This window comes from Dasypus novemcinctus, chromosome 5 (assembly GCF_030445035.2).
Source record: "Dasypus novemcinctus isolate mDasNov1 chromosome 5, mDasNov1.1.hap2, whole genome shotgun sequence".
NCBI lineage: Eukaryota > Metazoa > Chordata > Mammalia > Cingulata > Dasypodidae > Dasypus > Dasypus novemcinctus.
Window position 1 is genome coordinate 61799895 of NC_080677.1, and position 22122 is coordinate 61822016.

Sequence of the window (22122 nt, forward strand, 5' to 3'; positions counted from 1 at the left end):
GTAAACTTCAGTACTTTATATCTATATTCTTAAAAATGATATTCACAAATCTTAAAAAGGAATTTTAAATGCAGGGCTTTATCAAACTGGTAAACTGCAACACAAACCGGTGTGACGTAGGTAAAATGAATACCAGTCTCCTCTACATGATGCAAGCTACTCTCCCACTAATTTAAATTCCTTTCACTATGAGCCAGAAGGCATGCCTGAGCCTTAAACTGAACAGCTAAATCTCATGGAGTACAGCCATCAAATTATATCCTCTACATTAATGTTTTAATGCAAAATTAATGTGTCAATCTAAACTGTGATACGCCCAACCCCATTTATTGTTTCCTCTCTGCCTACCCGGCAAAGGTAAAAGGATGATGCATACGGCACTTCACAGGTGCTTCATTGTTAGAATTTACTTCATTTAATTTCCAACTTCTTTCGGGGTACTTTAATTGTAACTTCCAAGAACCTGCTTCTATAATGGGTGGGTAAGCTGATTTTTAACTCTATTAGGTTCATTTATGTAGTTCTTCACCAGCATGCAAAACAAGGCCCCATCATGTGGGAAAATTTATGAATTTAAAAAAAAAGGTTCCTTACTGTTTGTAACTACCATTCTCAGGTTTCCTTTATAACGCACTATAGAATTTTCCCTCTTTCTTATCCCCATGAATCACTTACATGGTTCTTGTTTTGGTACAACTCCCCAGTATATTTCAGAATGTACTTTTTTTTCCTTCTTCATATCAAGTGAGAAGTTGTAACTGGCGACAGAGTTCCACCCACTCAGGTTCCAGATGTTCGTTTCCCAACATGGACCTAATACATTGACGGCAACACCTCCCTCCTGCCCCTCCCAGTGGGGCTGGGACTGGCCTGGACTCCCTACTGGTTTGCCCTTAACCCTGTACACAGAGGCTCCTTCACAGGCTCCAAGACTGAAGGCCTGCAGTACTGGCGTACAGCCTAAGTGTGTGAGTTTAAACACCACAAAAAGCGGCGAGGCACTCTCTCAAGGGAAGAAGAAACTGATCAGAGAAACGCCTCCAATTTTTATCCCCAATTTGATTTTTAAATCCATGAACATGTCTCTGAGATCATCTTTTGGGCCATGATTCAACAGCATCAAACAATATATATATATATAGGATTTTGGATTATTCTTCTGGCATTTGCACTGATCATGGTACAAATCCCACAGAATGCAGAATCCTTTCCCTCACTCTCCTTTTTGTTTCTCTGAGCGGTGCACCTGGGTCTTATAAACTGCTATGGCTTGGGGGCCACCTCTCAAGGACAAAACCAAGATGACCAGTTGTTATTATTGTATTCTCTAACAACATCTTTGGTTTGTTGTGTCTGTTAATCATTTCTACAAACTGGTGCAGCACCATAAGAGTATAAGGCTGCATCTCTATGCCCATTTAAATGGAAATTTCTCCCATTGCCCATATGTCAATGTTGCAGACTGAAAGGAACTCTGAATTTAGGTTGGTTTCCAATATTGGCATAAAATCAGCTACACAAGCCTTAACATGCTGAAGGCAAGCTTTCGCCAGGTCACAACAGTGCAAAGGAACTCTGTCAAACTGGCATTTTATCCTGTGGTACATTAATGTTAGACGGTTACTTTTTGCTACAAGCTGTTCAATGGCGCCTCCAAATCCTTCAGCCAGGCCACTGAGTAAATCTAGAGACACTGTCACAAAATCTTTATCTGGAGCCTCATATTAATCTGGTTGAGCATTATTCAATATGACTTGTACAAGAGTCTTCTGTACTAGATTTACACAATGCTGACACACAGATTCACAATATGGAAGAAAGCCAGATTTCAGGGCTGTGGCAACTGAAGGCAGACACTCGAGTAAAGGGAAGAGATTTTTCTCTTCATTCTTTAAAATGTTCCATTTCTCAATCATCGGAGGCATTAGAATCTGAATTCATTCTGATTTGTTTAAATGATGTCTGACTGAATGTTCCCATGGCACTGTAGAGTATGAGCAGGCTTTTATGCTAGTATTTACTCAATGCGAAGACCAGGATATCAAGTATAAAAGCAAGGTATGGAACAAGTTCTGTACAAGCCTCCTCTCCTAGGGTAGCAAAGGCACAGCAGACAGCTTCTACTCTCTAGCTGCTATCCAGGATACCCTTTAGCAATTCTGTCATTAATGGCTTCAGGTATGTGTCTGGGGGCTGGCTGGCTACCCAGTGTGCATAGTGGCTAAGAGTCCAGCACGTTATGGAACACACAAGAGCCTTTTTATCAAAGAGGCACTCAATGAGGTGAGGAATGACCTCAAGCAAGTATGGAATCATGCCTCGCAAGCAACCTTCAGCAATTGCTCGTAGAACCAGGATGCCTTATTCTTTAATCACCCATTCATGAAGAAAAAGTAGTTCTTTCAAAAGGGGCAAAAATACATGGCAAAATATCATCGTTACACACCTTTGTGAGAAGATCGAGGGCAGCAGAACATTTTCTTAGATTCCAGGCAGAAATTGTATCATTATCATCGATTTCTTCATCATCAGTATAATCATCTTCCTCTTCAAGTCCATCTTCATCATGTTGCTGAGCCACTGATCTTGACTGATGAAAATGTGGACTTCTATCCTGCTCCCTATCAGGAATTGTTCCTTCTTCAACATCACCCTTAAGTAGGATTAGATCTATATCTGAACACTGCATGCCATTCACTAACACAGGAATCAACTTAGGAAGATGTCTTATGAGTACATCTTTGCATACTGGCTGCACAGCCAAAGTTAGACAAAATCCACAAGTTTCTAAAGCCACATTTTTGTCTTGACCTTGGGTCCTCGGTAGCATGTCCTTAACTATATTATGCATGTGAGGAAGTAGGCGATCCATTCAAACTTCAAGCAACATCACAAGAGCTCAGCACACATTTTTCTGTGCCTCTGGTTATCACCAGCCAATGCAAAGAGACTCTCAATAAAAGAATCAATGTGCAGCATCAGAGCTTGGGTCCTACTGATGATAAACTGATTTACACTTGCAACAGCAGGAGCCCTTATTTTTGGACTACTCTACTTAAAGTACTGTAAAAATTTGGGAATCATGATGTTGAGAGGATGATTTAAAGCATAGCTATCTAAAATCTCAGCAGAATCTTCACACATGTTCTGAAGGACAGGAAATGCTCCCTCACAGGTGTTGTAATCTTTAGAATGCAACAGGGTACAGGGTTTTGGTAAGAGGTTGGGCCGAGTCTGTGATTTTCCTTTGGAGACTATGGTTGTAATCAAAATATAATTCTACAGTAGCTCTAATCAGAGGAGAGGAATCACCAATATTATTCAAACATTCACTTTTTTTTGCATTTAAACATTTTATTGAAGTATATCACACGTATAAAAACATACATAAACAATAAGTGTATAGTAATAGTTGTGAACTTACAAAACAAACATACATAACATTATACAGGGACATCATACCTCAGCCTATCAACAATACCTTGCATTGTCGCGAAATATTTTTAACTAATGATGAAAGAGTGTCCTCAAAATATTACTACCAAGCAAAGTATTTTATATTTGGTGTATTTTTCCCCAACCACCCATTAATATTATTTTTAATATATAATTTATATATGAACACACAACATAAACAATAAATGTAAAAGTTGTGAACTTACAAAGCCAACATGTATAACATGATACAGGGTTCCCAAACATCAACCCACTACCAACACCTTGCATTGTTCTAAGACATTTGTTATAAATGATGAAAGAATATCGTCAAAATCTTACTAATTATATTCCTTATCTTACATTTGGTGTATTTATCCCAACTCACCCTATTATTATTTTTTAAATATATTTTTATGACAGAAGTTGCAAACTTACAAAACAAGCATGCACATGTGCAGGATTCCCATACAACAGCCCTCTTACCAACACACCACCTCTTGGTGGAATATTTGTTACAGATTATGAGATAATATCAGACTATTACCAGGTCCAAAGAGTACATTTGGCATGCTTTTTCCATACTCAACCATTATCAACACAGTTCATCTTTGACTTAGATGCATGAATATTACATTATTACTGTTAAGCATAGTCCATAGGTCACTCCAGTTGTATTTTTCCCATGCTTCCCCACATTCCACCACCCTGCAGTAGTGATGTACATCTGCTCTAGCTTCAAAGGATACTGCTGCATTTATACCATCAACCACAACTCTCATCCTCCTCTGGATTTACTGTGCTATTCAGTCCCTAAATTATTCTCTAGCTTTCTTTCAGCTGGCATTTACATCCCTAGACTACCCTTTTCAGCCACAGTCCAAGTTATAAACCAGCTCTTACTCACTATAATGCATTACCAAGTTTCCAAACTTTTTCAATAAAGTTAATTAAGACTTCTACATGCATTAAACATCAGTACTTCATTTCAGTCCTCTTATCTCCTTTAAGAATTCACCACCTACCTAAAGATATTCACCCACATTTTATTCTAGAAGTTTTATGGTTCTTGCTTTTATATTTAGGTTTTTGACCCATTTTGAGTTAATTTTTTATAAGGTGTGAGATAGGGGTCTCCTCTTTCCTTCTTTTGGCTATGGATATCAAGTTCTGTCAGCACCATTTGTTGAATGGACTATTTTGCCTGAGCTGGATGGGTTTGACAGGCTTGTCAAAAATCACTTGACTACAGATGTGAGGGTCTGTTTCTTAACCATCAGTCTGGTTCCATTGGTCTATGTGTCTGTGTTTATGCCAATACCATGCTATTTTTACCACTGTAGCTAGGTAATACGATTTAAAGTCCAGAAGTGAGAGTCCTCCAACTTTGCTTTTCCTTTTAAAGATGTCTCTGGCTATTCAGGACACCTTACCCTTCCAGATAAATTTGATAATCATGTTTTCCGTTTATTTAAAAAACACTGGTGGAATTTTTATTGGGATTGCACTGAATCTAGATATCAGTTTGGGTAGAATTGACATCTTAATGATATTTAGTTTTCCAATCCGTGAGCATGGAACATTCTTCCAATTATTTAGATCTTTTAAAATTTCTTTTAACAAAGAGTTGTAGTTTTCTGCCTACGATTGCTTTGCTTTATATTGTTGGTTAAGTTTATCCCTAAATATTTGTTTCTTTTAGTAGCTATTGTAAATGGAATTTTTCCCGACTTCCTCCTCAGATTGCACATTACTAGTGTATTTTAAAGCCTATTTCATCTAATATAAGCATAGGTACTACGTTTTACTTTTTGTTTTGTTTTGCTTGGTTTGTTTTTCTGGTTTGGTTTATTGAATGTGTGTGATATCTTTTTCCAGCCTTTCACTTTCAATTTATTGGTATCCTTGGGTCTAAGGTGAGTCTCTTGCAGACAGCATATAGGTGGCTCATTTTTTCTTATCCATTCTGCCAGTCTGTGTCTTTTGATTAGGAAGTTTAATCCATTAACAGTCAATGTTATTACTGTAGAGGCAGTTCTTATTTCTTTTGATGTTTGGGTTTTACCTGTCATTTTATTTTCACTACTCTTTGGGCATTTCAGTTACTTTTACCAATATAATCTTCATTTCTAGACTCTCTTCCAAGCCTCTCTCACCGGTCTTTTCTTTTCAGACTGCAGCACACCCTTTAGTATTTTCTGCAAAGCTAGTCGCTTGGTTATAAACTCTTTCAATTTCTGTTTATCTGTGAATATTCTAAAGTCACCCTCATTTCTGAAAGACAATCTTGCTGGATATAAGACTCTTGGCTGGAAGTTTTTCTCTTGCAGTATCTTAAATATATCATACCACTGTCCTCCTGCCTCCACTTAATCTTATTGGGTATCGCTTATATGCTATGCATTGCTTTTCTCTTGCTGCTTTCAAAATTCTGTCTTTGGCATTTGACATTCTGATTAGTATGTGTCTTAGAGTTGGTCTATTTGGATTTATTCAGATGGGAGTATGTTGTGCTTCTTGGACATGGATATCCATGTTCTTCAAGAGGGCTGGGACATTTTCTACCATTAATTCCTCAGATATTCCTTCTGCCCCTTTTCCCCTCTCTTCTCCTTCTGGGACACCCATGACACAGATGTTTGCCTGTCTCTTGCTGTGATTTAGTTTCCTGAGACCTTGTTCAATTCTTTCCATTATTCTCTTCATCTATTCTTTTTGTATGTTCACTTTTGGAGGCCACTACCAATCCATTCTTCTGCCTCCTCAAATCTGGCATTATATGATTCCAGTGTATTTTTAATTTCATTTATTGCACCTTTTATTCCTGTAAGATCTGCTGTTTTTCTATGTATGCTTTCAAATTCTTCTTTGTGCTTGTCCCTTGTTTTCTTAATATTCTTAATCTCTTTAGCCATCTCACTGAATTTATTAAGGAGATTTGTTTGAACATCTATGATTAGTTTTCTCAACTCCTTTATGTCATCTGGAGGCCAAAAATTCCTGTTTCTTGGTGTGGATTTTAATTTTTTGTTGGCATCTTGACATCTGGTTTACTAGATGTATTTATTCTGGGTGCAGCTTCTCTCTTTAGTTTGGGGCTTTCTTGCCTTTTCTTCCTTGCTGATTGTGTAGTAGGGGCTGAGGATGTAGTTGGTGCTGTAAGCTGTGGAGGCTCAAACTGCCCCCATTGCCCAAGGAACAGATGAAGCTTCTGCCACCTTACTCCTTTGCCAGGGGTAGGGACAGAACCACAGCCACGTGTAATAATACAAGTCGTGCAGGCCTAGACTCTAGTTGCCCAGAGAGCCTGACAAAGCGTCATGTTCCTTTCACCCTTGCCTGGAATGGGGATGGAGATGCAGGTGTGGGTGGCAGTCTATTCTTTGCAGGTCCAAAATGACTGCAATTGCTGTGGTAGATTTCTGACTATTCAGTCTATGCCAGCCAAATGTATCTGCACTTACTCAGAGAGGCTGGTGCAGGGCCTGCCAGCCTCTTTCTTGCTAGAGATGGGGCCGAAGCCTAGGCTAGGGCTGCAGTCCAATCTGGGTGAAAGAAACCGGTCCCTACTGACACTGTGATTTTCAGTCAGCCCTGCTTCCCCTTATGCCAGGGACAGAGTCAGAAATGGTGGCTACCAGCCCTCCCACAGACCTGGACAGTTCCAAATTCCAGTTGTTCCAAGCGTTATATTCCAGCCAGCCAAACCCATTAATCAGTAACTGAAGTTGGTGGCCAACCATTTCTCCCTCTCCCATTTTTGGGAAACAGAGCCTCCAACACGGGTCATAGAACAGCTTCCAAAGCAGCTTGTGCTGCCAGAGTAGAATGATCACCAGCCTCTGTGGTGTGACCTGTATTTTCCCAGAGAAGTGGGTGCAGGTCTCATCATGTTCTTCCCTGCCAGGGGTGGGGCTGGGGCTTAGGCTAGAGCTACAGTCGGATCTGGATGGAGAGAAGCTGGTCCCTACCGCCACTGTGATTTTCAGTCCTCCCGGCTTCCCCTCCTGCCAGGGACAGAGTTAAAATGGTGGCTACCAGAGTCTTTCTGACGTGGGTAGGTTTAAACTTTAGCTGTCAGTAGGATTATACTTTAGCCCACTGAGTTTACTAATCAGCAGCTGAAGTCGGTGCCCAACCATCTCCTCCTCCCCCATTTTTGGGAAGTGGAGTCTCCAATTCCAACAGCGGAATAGCTCCCAAGGTGGCTTGTGTTGCCAGTGGAGGATGGGCACTGGCCTCTGTGGCATAGAGTGCTCTACTTATGAATCTTCTCTGCAGATGGGCAGTCTTCTCCTCCCATTCTTTCAAGGATGTTGCAGGATGCTCTTCTGGTCTCCTGGAGCCCCCAAATGGTGCATTAGATAGCTCTGGGTGATTACTAACTGCCCTGTAGCACTAACTGACTCTAGGAGCTCCTTACTCTGCCACCACCTTGCTGGTTGCCTTAACAGTCATTTTTAATAAAGTCTACTACATCATTCAGAAATTTTGAAAATGTGATTTTTACGTTATTCTTCAAGATGAGACCACTCAATGAACTTGTGACTTTATCTTCAGATTTTAATTTTTCAAGAACAAAAATCAGGTAGTTGTGAAAATCTGGATATTGATTGAGTTACTCTAGTTTCTAGAATTGTTGCATGGTTCTCTGGATGGTGGTGTCTGGGGATTGGGACTCCTTCAGCAGCTGCAGGATTTGCTGAAGCCCTTACTTGTCAGTTCCACTCACACTCCATTTTAGTTTGTACCCGTATGACCCTTGTCCAGACACCTTGGACCTGCCTGGAGTGACCCAAAGGAAGTGTCAAATGGTGAAACCCAACAGAACTGCTCCGAGTAGCTCGGCCACCGACATCTGTTGCTGCCACTGTAGCTACACTAAAGGACAATCATCATCTGACCAGGGTACTGAGACTAAGGCCCTTCTCAGGATTGCTTCTGTGGGGGAAAAAGGGTCAAGTCTCTTCTAAGGATGGACAAGTAGCATATTCATGAATCACTCTGGTTACATTTCAACCATCCACCTTATTTTTATTTATTTAACGGAAAATTTCCTCCACATCCTTTTGGACAGGAGGCAGCGGTATTCATTCATTCTACAAATATTTATTGCATGCTTATTATTTGTCAGGCACTGGGGATAGAGAAGAGAACAAAACATAGCTCTGCAAGATCAAAAGTGGCCTACAGTAAACCATGTAAACCAATAGTATAGGGTCATCATCAGAAGAAACTATATTAATAAGTACTCACAAATATTGTTATGCAAACTTTTCTTTCTTATATTTAAGGAAAACCAAGCCAGCAGTAGATATTTCAGTTGATATTCTTATCAAAATACAAAATACTGGCTTTAAACCATGTTTAGTCTTCAGAACCAAGTAAAGCAGAATTCATGTACAGTAGAAGAGAGCTTACCCAAATATAGAAGGCCAGACTTGTTCCATAACAATGATATCTGGGGAGTTTAGATATCATAATTCCAAAAGAGCACAGTGATCCAAAAGGCATTTTAGAAATAATATGTATGTCTGCACAACTGCAATTCACACCGTTAAAATATTTGATATCCTTGATATTCCCCAAATATATAAAGGCTGAGATTTGATGCAGCTCCAACTTTATCAGTGAGGCTTTGATCTGACATATCAATGTGAACACAGTTGCACTGCCCTTTCCCTGCCACCCAGAGAAGCCAACATAAAATACTGAGCAGCCATCTTCAGTCCTGGAAATGGTAGACTGCAGCATCCCAACCTGCCTTGACTGCAGCAGATCATCCTTCAATTACCAGTGGTGTGCTTCTTAAAATGAGGAGTCTCCAAGCATCTTCTAGAAACAAATATTTTACTATATTCATTAGATATTCTTACTTGCTAAGGCATTTGTTTTTTCTAACATACATACAAATGTGGATTTGTGAGAGCATATTCTGGATGAGGTCTTCAAACTATTCATATACTTCTCAGCCTAAAAGTGGTAAGACACTTCTCTTTCCATATTCTGTTTACTCCAGGGAGAGTAAATACTTAAACTACTCAAAATTACTCCTTTAGGGCAACAGTTACAGTAATGAATGAAAACCAGACACATCAGCACTCTTATAATAACTCCTTATGTAACTCTGTGATTCTTACACACTAGTGGAGAGCTAGGATTGGCATTCTGAGTGAATATCAATTACCCTTCTTCTTTACCATGGGGAAATTATTAGTAAAGTTTACGATGTTGGCTCTAGATGCACAACCATCTGTGTACCTATGCACTAATGTCCTCTCCTAATAATCTCCACTGCAAACATTATTGTCTTTACCTACAAAGGTACTATATGACAGCACTGTATCATGGACAGGGTTCAGTGAAGAAAATTCTTAAGATCTTACAACTGAGTAATTATGAGCACTTAGTTTATTATCCTATGGGCTTGACTTGGATATCCGCGGGATAAAACATGCATCGTACATAATAAAAACCAAAATTATTTTTCATCTATATGCTACCATAAGAATTATTCCATAGTCATGAATTTGTCTTGAAGAAGCCCTATAATAATGACTTAAAGAGTTTTTTAAGCAATAGCAAAAAATGAATTTGATCCACCTATTTTGTTCCTTCTTCCAACATACCCTTGGTTCAGCTACTTATTGGGTCATGGATCTCTCTTGGTGGTATGGGACTGATGCTCAGGATGGTTAGTTGTGCAAGCACATGTGACAAGACCTTGGCCTTGCGAAGTCCCACTTCATCCCTGGAGATGCAGTTTCTGACTCAAGGTACTATGGTCAAGACCCAACTTGGACATAGGGATCAAGTTTTATTGTTTTAGATCCAAACTTCTAATCCCCTCAATTCCCCTTTTTAAGATCTTGATTTCTAAAGTCTTTGGAAAGGGGCCTAAAAATTAAAGTCAGGAGATATGGAGGACTTTTTATAATGCACAGATTTCTAGTTGTACATCTTCTGGAATTTATTTGTGAGCAATATAAAACATCAAGTTACAAATTAAAAAAAAATAGCATGGCTTGCTTATGGTAATGTCCTTGGTTATACAATGGCTCAAGCAGATATTCTGTTTTAATGGAGATGACAATTCTTTCAGAGTCATAAACATTTTTCATGTCTTCATTTAATTTTAATCTCAAATCTTAGGCTAAAATTTTAATTCCTTTCACTGTTATAATTTTGACCAAATCACACATATTAAACAATGTACAAGGATTGTAATCTTTGGTACATTTGGGGTGGAGGTGGGGGGTCACTGAAGAGACATGGAAGTCTTTATTTGCCAGCTTCCATGATGTAAGGTGTGGATGACTTCCAAACCGAATTTTAAAAAACCGAGAGAGGAGGAGTAGTGAGCCCAGTTTATTCAGGATTTAAAAAATAAAAATAAGGCTCTAATCATAACAACTTTGTTGCCCCTTGAAACTTTACTCTGACTATATTTCTTCAGCATTACTACACATTCTTGTAGTCTCCATCATTATTGCTGCCCTCTAGTGAAAATAAATGGGAAATTCTTCAAACTGATACAGAGGAAAGTCAGTATGGATAGTCCCTGTTTTGCACTGAAATGGATTTGCACAATTCATTCAGATCTCCCCATGCCCTCTAGGTCTGCCTATTGAAGAGGAATTGAGTAATTATTTTGTATTTTTTAATAATTATCAAGACTTCTGGCTGTTTCTTTTTCATTTTTATTTTATGTCACTGGCCATATCTATGATTCATTTCATATTAAATCCTTGGTCAGCTATGGACCTATAGGGAAATTTCCCCCTTGTCGGTAGTGTCACTGCTATCTGACGTGAGAATAATTTCCTGCTGAGCCAGGATTTGCTTTCATTGACCCTTCTCAACCCAGGGCTCCAGGAAGAAACTACCTATCAAGAAGAGTTCACACTGAGAGGAAACCTCTTTCCATTTCTGAAATAGGTCGTGACTTTTTGTAGCCAGTAGATACTTCTAAAGACACAAAATATCAATTTCCTCCCCCGCTCAAAACCTTGCAGTGATGCCTGTCATACCACAAATAAAATCCAAACTCCTTGCCTTGGCCTTCTAGGACCTACCTCTCAGAATCATCTCTTGCAGCTCTCCTTGGGCTCACCCCATACCAGTCACATAGTAACTTGTAATTTATTATCAGCTCCCCCTCTAGCAAGTTAAGTTCCATAGGGAAAGGGGTTGGTGCCTGCTGTGTTCACAAATGTGAACACCTACATACAGCTAGCACCTATAAGTCACTCAATAAAAATCTCAGCTCGTGAGCTTTAACTGAAGTACCATTACATCTGATTAATGCCGATTCTCACCGTTCCTCCCAGGGACCTCCCAGGATGACTGCCACAGTCAGAAAGTACAAAAGAAAAGCAAAGACTGGCTACTCTTCCGACCTTGTTTACATTTTTTTTTTTACTTCCTCTATTCCAGAAAGTTCACATAGTTCATACATTTACTAGTTAACTCATTTTTTTCATTATGCAAATAGTGACATTTATTTGTGAGAGGAGGGACAGCAAAGTTGATGAAAGTGTTGACTGAAAGAGTGGGGAGGGGTGAGGTGGGGTGTGGGGTATATGGAAACCTCTTATATTTTTTAATGTAACATTTTTTATGATCTATGCATCTTTTTTAAAAAAAGACAATAAAAATATGGATAATTTAAAAAAAAAAAAAAAAGAAAGAAAGAAAGTGGAGAGTGTTCTACATGTCCCAAACCTTGGATCAAACAGACCCACAGTGATTTCAGCAATAAAATCTGAGATCAGAGCTGGATATCTGCTTGATTTTTGAACACCATTTTATAACCATCACAGAGTTACACACATCGATAATTAGACCTAACCCAAGGTTTTACACTTGCTATCAATCCAAAAAAAAAAAACAAAAAAACACAAACCAAACCAAACTAAAACATTTCTACAAAGATTATTAAAGTAAAGCTTTAAAGGCAAGTGGGAAATGAAATACCAAACAGAGAACATGGAATAAATGGTAAAAATACCATTTCATAGCTACATGTCAAGTGTATATCAATTATGTCAGCTAGTTCAAATCTTAAAAGTAGGTAGAATATAGATAAATCAGGAAGAGAATTAAAAAACAGGTCATCTCATTTAATTTCTGTAGTCTTTGAGCTGGATGGAGCAGACATAATTCTTCTTAAAGAGTAAAGAAGATGTCTCTGCACCGCCACAGGCGTCCCCTCACTGCAGGGTGCTCTGAGGGGGACAGCACCACCGAAGCTACGCTCACCTCCAGTCTTTTGACACTGACTATCCTGTCCCCAACAATTATTTCTGCCACTTCCACAGCTTTCTATCACTTTCTTAAAGAACTGGGAAAAGCTAGGAATGTGAATAAAGGATGACGCTGTTGAAACCTCCTTGGGTCTACAAGTTATAAAGTGGGCAGGCCCTGTAACAGGTACTAAGGAATGCACATCCGAGACTAAGCACCTGCAGAGCGGGTTTTGGCAGTGACAAGCTATTGGGAGCACAGGTTTAATGGGCTTAAGAATATGCCACATTTAGCAGGCGGAGGGATGGTTTGCGTATCTATATATAGATATCAAATATATTTTATAGATATAGATTATTTTTCTGAGATGCCCCAAAATGGAGCTGAGCAGAGCCTCCCAACCACCCATCATAGGTCTAGGTTTGCAGCCAGGGCAGCTTTCTTAAGAGAGGTACAGGCATCAGCAAGAACACCAGGCTTGGGATCTGAAGACCTGGGCTGAGTTTTGGCTCTGCTGCATAGAAAATATGGCCTGTGGAAGCCACAGAATCTCTCTGAGCCTTAGTTTCCTTCTCTGTAAAATGGGGTAACAACATTAGGATACAAAATTGTAATAACTCGAAGTTATTCTAAATATCAACTGAGATACATAATTTTTGTAAATAGTAAACAGCAATGCTTTAAAATATAAGGAGTTATCACCGTGGCATTCTATCTCTGGAATTTACTTCTCCCTCTGGATCTATTTAGTTTTGGGGTCCCAGTTAGGCCTGTGAATAGACAGGGCTTGAGAAGTTTTTTTAACCTCCTTTCAAAGCCTTAACACAACTAAATCTTATATTTAAATGTTGCCTTCAATATCAATGTGTCTGCAGGTTTAGTTTGGGACACAGTATATTTAATATTTAATATTTTGCACTTTGCCTCCAGTGGCCAACTCTTCTTTATCTCAGTTTATTTACAGTAAGAAATTCCATCTTCATCAGACTTTAGTCAATATAGCACCGTATATAGGGAGTGGCTGTAGCTCAGTGGTTGAGTGTGTGCTTTCCAAGAACAAGGTCCTGGGTTTGATCCCCAGTACCCACTAAAATAAAATAAATAAATAAAATAAAAAATAGCATGTGTAACTTTCCCGTAGAAACAGTATAATTACTTTAGAAATGCTCTCTTATCTTACTTGATCTTGGAATATATAATTATTTTATTTTAAAGTTCACTACTTTCAATTGCTTCTGGTGGTCTAGAAGCATTTTTTTTCCTTCCTGAATTTTCAAGTGTCTTCCTTTTCTAACTCCTGAATAATTATGTCATTAAGTAGCTGTTTAATGCCTCTTTTGTTGGAAGCTTTTAAAAGATGAATGAAACTATCACACAGGGAGTCTACATGTTATTTTGGAGCCAAACCATTTTCTACAAATGGATATTTGTATTTCTATGTGCTTATGTTACTGAATACAGATGGCCAATCTCCACTCTTCTGATATTTTCTTTACAGACTAATTGTCAAGAAAATGTTCTTTAGAAGGTTGGTGATACATTGCCATATGCATCCAGCAGCATGACCCTCCAAGATGTGCGCTGGAGGATGAGCTGAGACCCAGGAGACCTGGGCTCTAGCTCACCTTTGACCCTAACTTCAGGGAAGTCTGTTAAACTTTTCCTAGTTTATAAAGGAATGAGCAGGGCTAGACACTGGGCTTCTTCCAGTTCAAATATTAAATTGGCTCAAACAGTTATGGCACGACCAAAATGCCACCCACGCTCCCAATGCAAGCAGCCTGGGGTTCTCCTTGCCTGCAGGAAGTTACAAGGTCTTGGCAGTCGTCTCCACGTAGTCTCCCTGATGCTTCCAGCCTTGAGCATCTCAAATATCTACTTGCATACTATACTGATTTAGGGTTTACTGCAATTCTGTAACTGAAACAACTCCCCCAAATATGTACCAAGATGAATTAAAAAAAAAAAAGTTAATGCTAAGCTTTTCCTGTAAGAAAAAAATTCAAGCATCACTTCTGTATTAGTGGACTAATCAGCACCAAAGGGGTGCTGATGCAAAATACCAGAAATCTGTTGGCTTTTATAAAAGATATTTATTGGGGGTAGGAGTTTACAGTTACCAGGCCATAAAATGTAAGTTGCTTCCCTCATCAGTCTGTTGCCACATACTGGAGCAAGATGGCTGCCAACGTCTGCGAGGGTTCGGGCTTCTTGGATTCTTCCCTTCCCGAGACTCATTTTTCTCCAGGCTCAGCTGCTCTGCTCTCTCCACAAGGTCAGCTGTTGCCTATCAAGTGAATAGCTCTCTCTTCCTGGGGCCTCTGCTGTGTCAAATGAAGCCTTCTCTATTGCCTCACGTATCTGTTACTCTGTGTGTTTACTTCCCCCCTATACTCCAAAATCAAAACTCCAACCTCCCTTCTCTGTGGTGTGGTTTCTCTGTGAGTCCCCACCCACCACATAGGTGGGAACTCAACGTCCTACTGATGAGGCCAATCAAAGTTGCAATCATCATTTAATCAAGTAAAAGTAAAACCTCTGAACCCAATATAATCTAATATGCCCAGAGGAACAGACCAGTTTACAAACATAATCCAAATTCTATTTTTGCAATTAATAAACAATATCAAAATGGTACAACTTCCACATCAGCCATGCTGCCTCTGTGGAGGTAAGAGGGCAGTGGGGAAACATGCAGGACAAAGTGATCCTGGGATTCCAGTGGGGAAGCCTCTCATTATTCCAGAAGAAAATTAAGGCAGAGGGCCTTAGGCAAAGGTATCCTGTTCAGCAATTAAGAAATGAGCGAAAGGGGGAAAAACCTTAATTTTGCAGTGGACTCTTATTTTTTTGTTACAGAATGGGGTTTGGTGACAATTGCTGAAGTACTAAGATGATCACAGTAAAACTTCTCATCTCAAAGCTGTCCTGAACAAGCATCCTAAAGATATGTTAGAGTAGAGAAAGACAGAGAGAGAAACAGACAAGACAACATACTTTCAAAAGACCATAAAAACTACAGAACCCTTAGGGTGAAGGTAAAGAAGGAAGGTGATCCAGTTCAAAAAAGACCTTTAAAGAGAAATTTAAATAGAAGCGAATGATGGAAAAAAAGCAAACAGACACAAATATATATGCGTGTGTATATATATATACTTTTATGCAATTGTGGCTTGTTAGAATGGCCCCGTTGCTATGGGAATAAGCTGAGATTAAGGAATTTTGTGGTACTCATCAATGTAAGAGCACACAAGGATATATACAGGCTAAATACAAAAGAAAACAACTTGGCTTTTATCTGATTGATTTTTAAGTATTTTTAAAATTGCTTTTAAAATGTTCCTCTAATTTTGTTATACTTTCCAAGGGAAAACCATGCTAGGTGCTGAGCTAAATCAGAGGCACTGGAAAAGTATGGTTATTTTATTCACGGATTATTTCATCATCTCTCCTTTAGATTCTGTCGCAGACCCCTACGGGTCTTCCTATCTCTGCCCCGGCCCCCCATTCTCAGCACAACAGCCAGATGGTCTTACTGAACTGTAACCCAGATCACGCCCTGCACAGATCATGTGGAGAACCTCCCAGAACTTTTTATCTCACTCAGAATAAAACAGAGAAGGACTCACAGCAGCCCTTGAGGCCCAACCTGACTGGCTGTAGCCATTACCTCTGACCTCATTTTCTAACCCTCTCTACTTGCCACCTTAGGGCCTATGTTCTTGTTCTTTCTGTCTAGAAAGTTCTCTCTCAAACATTCTTATGGCTTGCTCCTTTCATCTCCCTCAGTCAAATGTTACCTTCAGCCCGGCCTATCCTGACTACCCATCTATTGCCTCCTTTTCTGGCACTTTCGGAACCAGTTTCTTGGTCCAGTTTTCTCCAGAGTACTCAGCACCACCCAGGATACTATATATTTTAATCATGTGTCTCTCCTACCTACAAGGAATCTTGTGTGTTTTGTTTGCTGCAATATCTCCAATCCCTAGGCATACAAATGATGCACAATAAATAGTGCTGAGTAATAAATGAATTTAACCTGTTCTATAGGAATTACAGTAAGGGAAAAAGTGAAATCCATAGAGTGGAAAAAAACACAGCTGTAAAGGAGAAAAGGGAAGTCACGTTGGCCTCCTCTGCATAGAGCCTTGAAAAGACCTTCAAGATGTATTAACATAAAAGGCAAGATGCAGAAGGTGTATTTAAAATGAGAAAAAATAAAAATATACACTCATAATTTCTTACATTTCCATAAAGAATACAAACATAATAAACTAATAGAGTGGGGGCTTGTGGTGCTGAGGAAGTGGAAGATGAGGGACAAGGTTGGGGAGAAGGATTTGTACCACAATCCTTTTTTATTATTGCTTGATTTTTTTAGAAATTTATTATCTATTCAAAAATTAAATAAAACATGTCCTCTTAGCACAGACTCTTGCTTTTCCCTCAGACTTCTTCAGGAGGAAGAGCGTAGAATAAGGAAGTAGAGAGTATGGGTGGAGGTGGGACAGCAGATGAATTTCCTCCTTTGGGAATGTGTATTTTCTTCCCCTGGAGTATGAGGACCATGAGGTCAGAGAACAGGGCTCTCCTTTATGACCTGGTTAAGTGCTGCAGGAGAGGACTCAGAGCTTTGCTTCCTTTGCCTCAGTGGGTTATGTTGTCTCCCCTTCACTCCTCCCAAGCTAACTCCAGAAGCACTGATCCCTTCTATCCTTACCACAAGCCGTGCCTGGAATAACTTTCTTACTTGTCAGCACCTACACTTTACACCACTGAAATATGCTATTCATCTGGTCCCCCATTACCTTCTGCGTATTATATGTCTATGTAATATGAACTTAAACATATATATTCTAATCTATGATGTCTTCCAGAGGAGTTACATAATGTCTGCTTTAGACATTCAACGTAATTCAAGTCACCAAAAATTTACTGACTGTAAGATAAGAGCTATGTGCAATCCCAGGCTTCACGAAGCTCACAATAGGTTAGTTTAATTTTCACTGAGTAATAGTACATTCCAGAAAACATTTAATAAACACTTCTGTATGCTGCTGCTGAAGATAAAGTCTATTTATACTAAAGCAAACAAATTACTCCATATTTTCTAGTACAGAAACTTGGCAGGCCAAATGACTGTCTTAATTGTTCTTTTCTGCATCTAATGTTATTCATTTTAAATCTTTTCAAATTCTTGACTGTTTTTCCCCCAAAGGACTTTTAAATCAGAACCCAGGGAAGTTAACCTTTAATAGCCTACATTTGGGACATTTATAAAGAGCTGTGACCTTCAACTTAGATTCCACTGGGAACAAGTGGATCAGTTGGAGGAAGCCTCTTGTGTGGTTTAAAAGACAAAAAACAAAACAAAAAATGTTCCTAAATTGTTAAATTTCCATAGTATCTTAGAACATAGAAGTCATTTAGAATGCTCCAGTACAAATACAGAGAGTCTATGGAGCAGCAGAAGAGGATATAAGAATTCTCAATACACTGTACACTTTCAGAAGAAAAATATTAAGAATAAAAATAGATCCACAGCTCAGTAATTCTTTGGGATTGATTATTTATTCTTGATGGGTCTGCAACAGACAGAAAGAGAGAAAAAATATAGTTGGCTCCCCTAACAGAAATTATTCATAGCCCTTTTGCCTAATAGAATAATGGACTATTAGATCTTCCATAAAATCCCTTTCAGCAATTTTATGGTAGGTCTGCATTTTATAATCCATGTTTTGTAACCGAGAAGAGAAGAAAAAATTACAAGCAAGAGAAGCATTTCACAATAATTCATTCCATTGATTTTATTAAATTTCAGATTCCAAACCTTTCAACCCTCCTATAAAAATTAGTCTGTGCTTGAGACTCTTCCGTTAAGTGTAATCAAAACTAAAAGTTTCATGACTGCCACCTACTGGTCAGGAAAATGTAACAACGTATTTTTTAAAAATGTATTTTCTGTCATATTTTTCAGTTTAGGAGTTCAAATATTTTACATTAAAAAAGATGGAATGCTGTAAAATAAGACATTCAGAAACATTTTATATTGTCCTCAATATATTTGGTCATATATTTACTAGTTTTATAAAAAGAAATTAAAAATTTGATGTTTCCTTTTCACAATTTAATAATTTTTGCAGTATTATTATAAGAAGTCATGTAAATGGTTTGTTGTACCCTACTTTAAATTTTGTTTTTACAGACAAGAATCTAGTTTAAATGATGATGAAATGAATAATTACTTCAAGATTAGCTGGTCAAACTAAGATAGGTATGGTGAAATTCTCCCATGAGGAATGTCACTGTCTTTACAGGTAAATTAACTGTGAAAACAAAAGAGCAACTCCACTAACGGGTAGAATATGCAATGGCAAAAGTAATGGGAATTTCTTCAAAGTAGTATATTAGGTTGAGGGGGAACAATTATATATTCGCCCTTTGCCTACAGGAAGCATTAAACATTTGTAATGAATGAAACATACCTGGCTTAAAATGTGGTAAAGAATGAACTCCAGGCCATGTGTCCTCATTTGGTGTTCCAAGGACCTAGTGGAGAGCAGGAAATTGTGGAAACAGACTTATTATTTTCAAAGTACTCAATATTCTCTAGAGTAGAAAACAGTACACTGCATATTATGCAACTCTGGATTTTTTTTTCCCCCATTATCATGTACCAGGGATTTTATATCAGTAAAAACCAACTCAGCTAAAGAACTCCCCAAGATGAATCTCTGTTTTAATAAATGCAGCTGAATGTGGTGAGCAAGTTAAATCTGCTATATTTTATCAACTCCAAACTTAATAAGTAGGCTTAGGGCTCAAGCGATAAGCTGTCATCTTCATGGAACAGAATAAAGTATATTTGTGTCCCTCATGATTTTTTCATGAGCCTCTGTCCTTCATTCCAGTACCATGCCTCATCATTTAAGAATTCTGTCGTTTCTTCCTCCACATTCTCTGCCTGAGCTTCATAATGTTTCAAAGAAGCAAGATCGATAGCTTTGAAGGTTCAAATTCTCCATTGGCTGGACCGCTCATTATTATTAAAATCTTTTCTTACATGATTTAGCGCAGAGTTTCTTAACAAGGGGTCTGTGAGCTTGAACTTAAATTAAAAAAAAAAACAAACACTATTCTTGTGGGGACATGTTGGTGCAGGTGTGATGTATTTATTAGATAATACACAGTATAGTGTGGACTTAGTAAGGGGTTTGTGGTTTTCACCTGACTGACAAAGGGGTCAGTGGAACAAAAAAGGTTAAGAAGCCCTGATTTAAAGTTTCTTTTTTGTAAAATGTTCTTCCTACATTTTTTCCTTTTTCTATTCATATTTCCACCTTTGTTTCCTATCCATTTTTCTATTACCACAATGTCTAATCTCACCAAAGGATTACAAAGTGTAACTCCTGCTCACATCCATCTGGGCACACTTCACCTGAATTTTCATTTCATGATCTGTTGCCCGTAAGCACAACCATCATGGTCAACCACTGACTGAGAGCAGCAGAGATTAAGGGTTAACAGCTGAGATTCTGGAAATGGACAGCTTGGGTTCAAATCCTTGTTCCCCTACTTTCTAGCCATGTGACCAAGAAATAACCTCACTGGGTTTCAATTTCTTTACTTGTAAAATGGGGGTGAGAACAGCACCTACCTCATCTTATGCTGAGAATACTACCTGGCACATTGTAAGCACAATGTGAATATTAGATATTATTCAAAACACCCTCAGAAAACTGATTTGGGTCAGGGATGTGGAGTTGTGTGGGAGAAACACAGTGTCTCCCTGTTCCAGGGGGCCAGGGCCTGATGCTGTCATTTAAACTTTAATGGACGAACATGGATAGTCAAACAGGTTAGAATTGGATAAGAGATTAAGCTAGACGTTGACATAGGAAGAGGAGGAATGGCAGATGTGGGAGAAAATGAAGCATTTTCACTTTATCTCTGAGAGCTAGCAGGTACCACCAGGCAACAAAACAACCCAGGGTTCTGGTTATTTATGTGCTTGTTATAGGAGGGACAGGGATGTGATGTCCAAGGGTAGCACACATCTAGTGCAGGTTTTTTTCACTTCCTGCTGGTGAATCAGGGTTAAATACATGTATTTATGTTGTCACAGAACCATCTGGGGTCAAAGGATGAGATAATACAATTCTTCTTTTAAACTATAATTGGTTATTTTTGCAAGCACTAATTATTACTAACACTAATAACTAGATGTACACAAACAAGGTCTCATTATTGATGAGCTGAGTGGGTAGGGGGAAGAGACAAGGTAGAGGGCTGGAAGAGTAAGTAGTAACGTAAGAAAAGAGACGAGGACATTGGCTCTTAAATAAACCATTGTGATAATGTCTCTGCAAAAGGCATTTTCCTTTCTTTTCAATAATTTTGATCACTAATGAGAGAGTGAGAGAGAGACAGAGAGGGAGTCAGTCAAGTTTGTGAGCAGCAAACAGTTTATCTGGGGACAGTCCCTCTTTGTTCTCACACTGACTTTTTTTTTAAAGATTTATTTTACTTATTTCTCTCCCCCCCACCCCAACCCCCCGCACCCCTCTTGTCTGCTCTCTGTGTCCATTCCCTGTGTGTTCTTCTGCATCAACTTGCATTATCAGGCGGCACTGGGAAACTGCGTCTCTTTCTTGTTGTGTCATCTTGCTGACATCAACTCTCCGTATGTACAGCGCCACTCCTGGGCAGCGGCACTTTTTTCACGCAGGGCAGCTTTCCTTGTGGGGTGCACTCCTTGCGTGTGGGGCACCCCTAAGCAGGAACGCCCCTGCATGGCATGGCACTCCTTGCGCAAGGCAGCACTGCGCATGGTCCAGTTTACCACACAGGTCAGGAGGCCCTGGGGATTGAACCCTGGACCCTCCCTATGGTAGGTGGATGCTCTACCGGTTGAGTCATGTCCACTTCCCTCACACTGACTTTTGCAGTAGGATGAAGGGGTTCAGCGGTACTAAACTTTATCAGCTAAAGGGAGGAAATTTCATCAACAAAAGCATGACTTGAACACAGACAATCCATCGCATATGAAACAGACCTTCTGAGAGTTCCCTAAACAACTACAAGTCCAGCCAGAATCTGAAACCTATTCTCTTGTTCCTAATAAATGTATGAAGTTAGCCTGGCTGTACCAGATTCTAAAATGTTTGTATTAGCAAAACTTTTTCATAGGCATTCTCCTTATCTACAACCAGTGTTTCCATTTTAAAGTGATTATCAAATATTATGGCCAGTTCATAAAACTTACCAGGAAAGGGAACACATGTAGTACTTTTTTTTTGAGTTGTTATAGAATTGAATGTTGAGATTACAGACCTTGAATTCTTTCTCTACCTACAACTCCTGTATCATCTTCACAGGAAATGCCAAGTGGGAAGAAAGTGTACAAAGGAAAAGAAGTAAAAATTAAGTTTGCATCCAGTA

General features: G+C 39.0%; 1 protein-coding gene and 1 pseudogene across 6 annotated transcripts in view; both read right to left on the bottom strand.

Moving 5' to 3' along the window:
• The window catches only part of CDK14 (cyclin dependent kinase 14), a 605606-nt gene that overhangs the window by 125305 nt on the left and 458179 nt on the right, over window positions 1–22122 (bottom strand). For all 6 annotated transcript variants that reach the window (XM_004457637.4, XM_058297008.2, XM_071215175.1 and 3 more), the window contains one exon: window positions 19167–19230. In XM_004457637.4, the coding sequence (XP_004457694.2) occupies window positions 19167–19230 (64 nt within the window). The remainder of the gene's footprint in view (window positions 1–19166; window positions 19231–22122) is intronic.
• LOC139438963 (transportin-1 pseudogene) lies at window positions 975–11523 on the bottom strand (annotated as a pseudogene).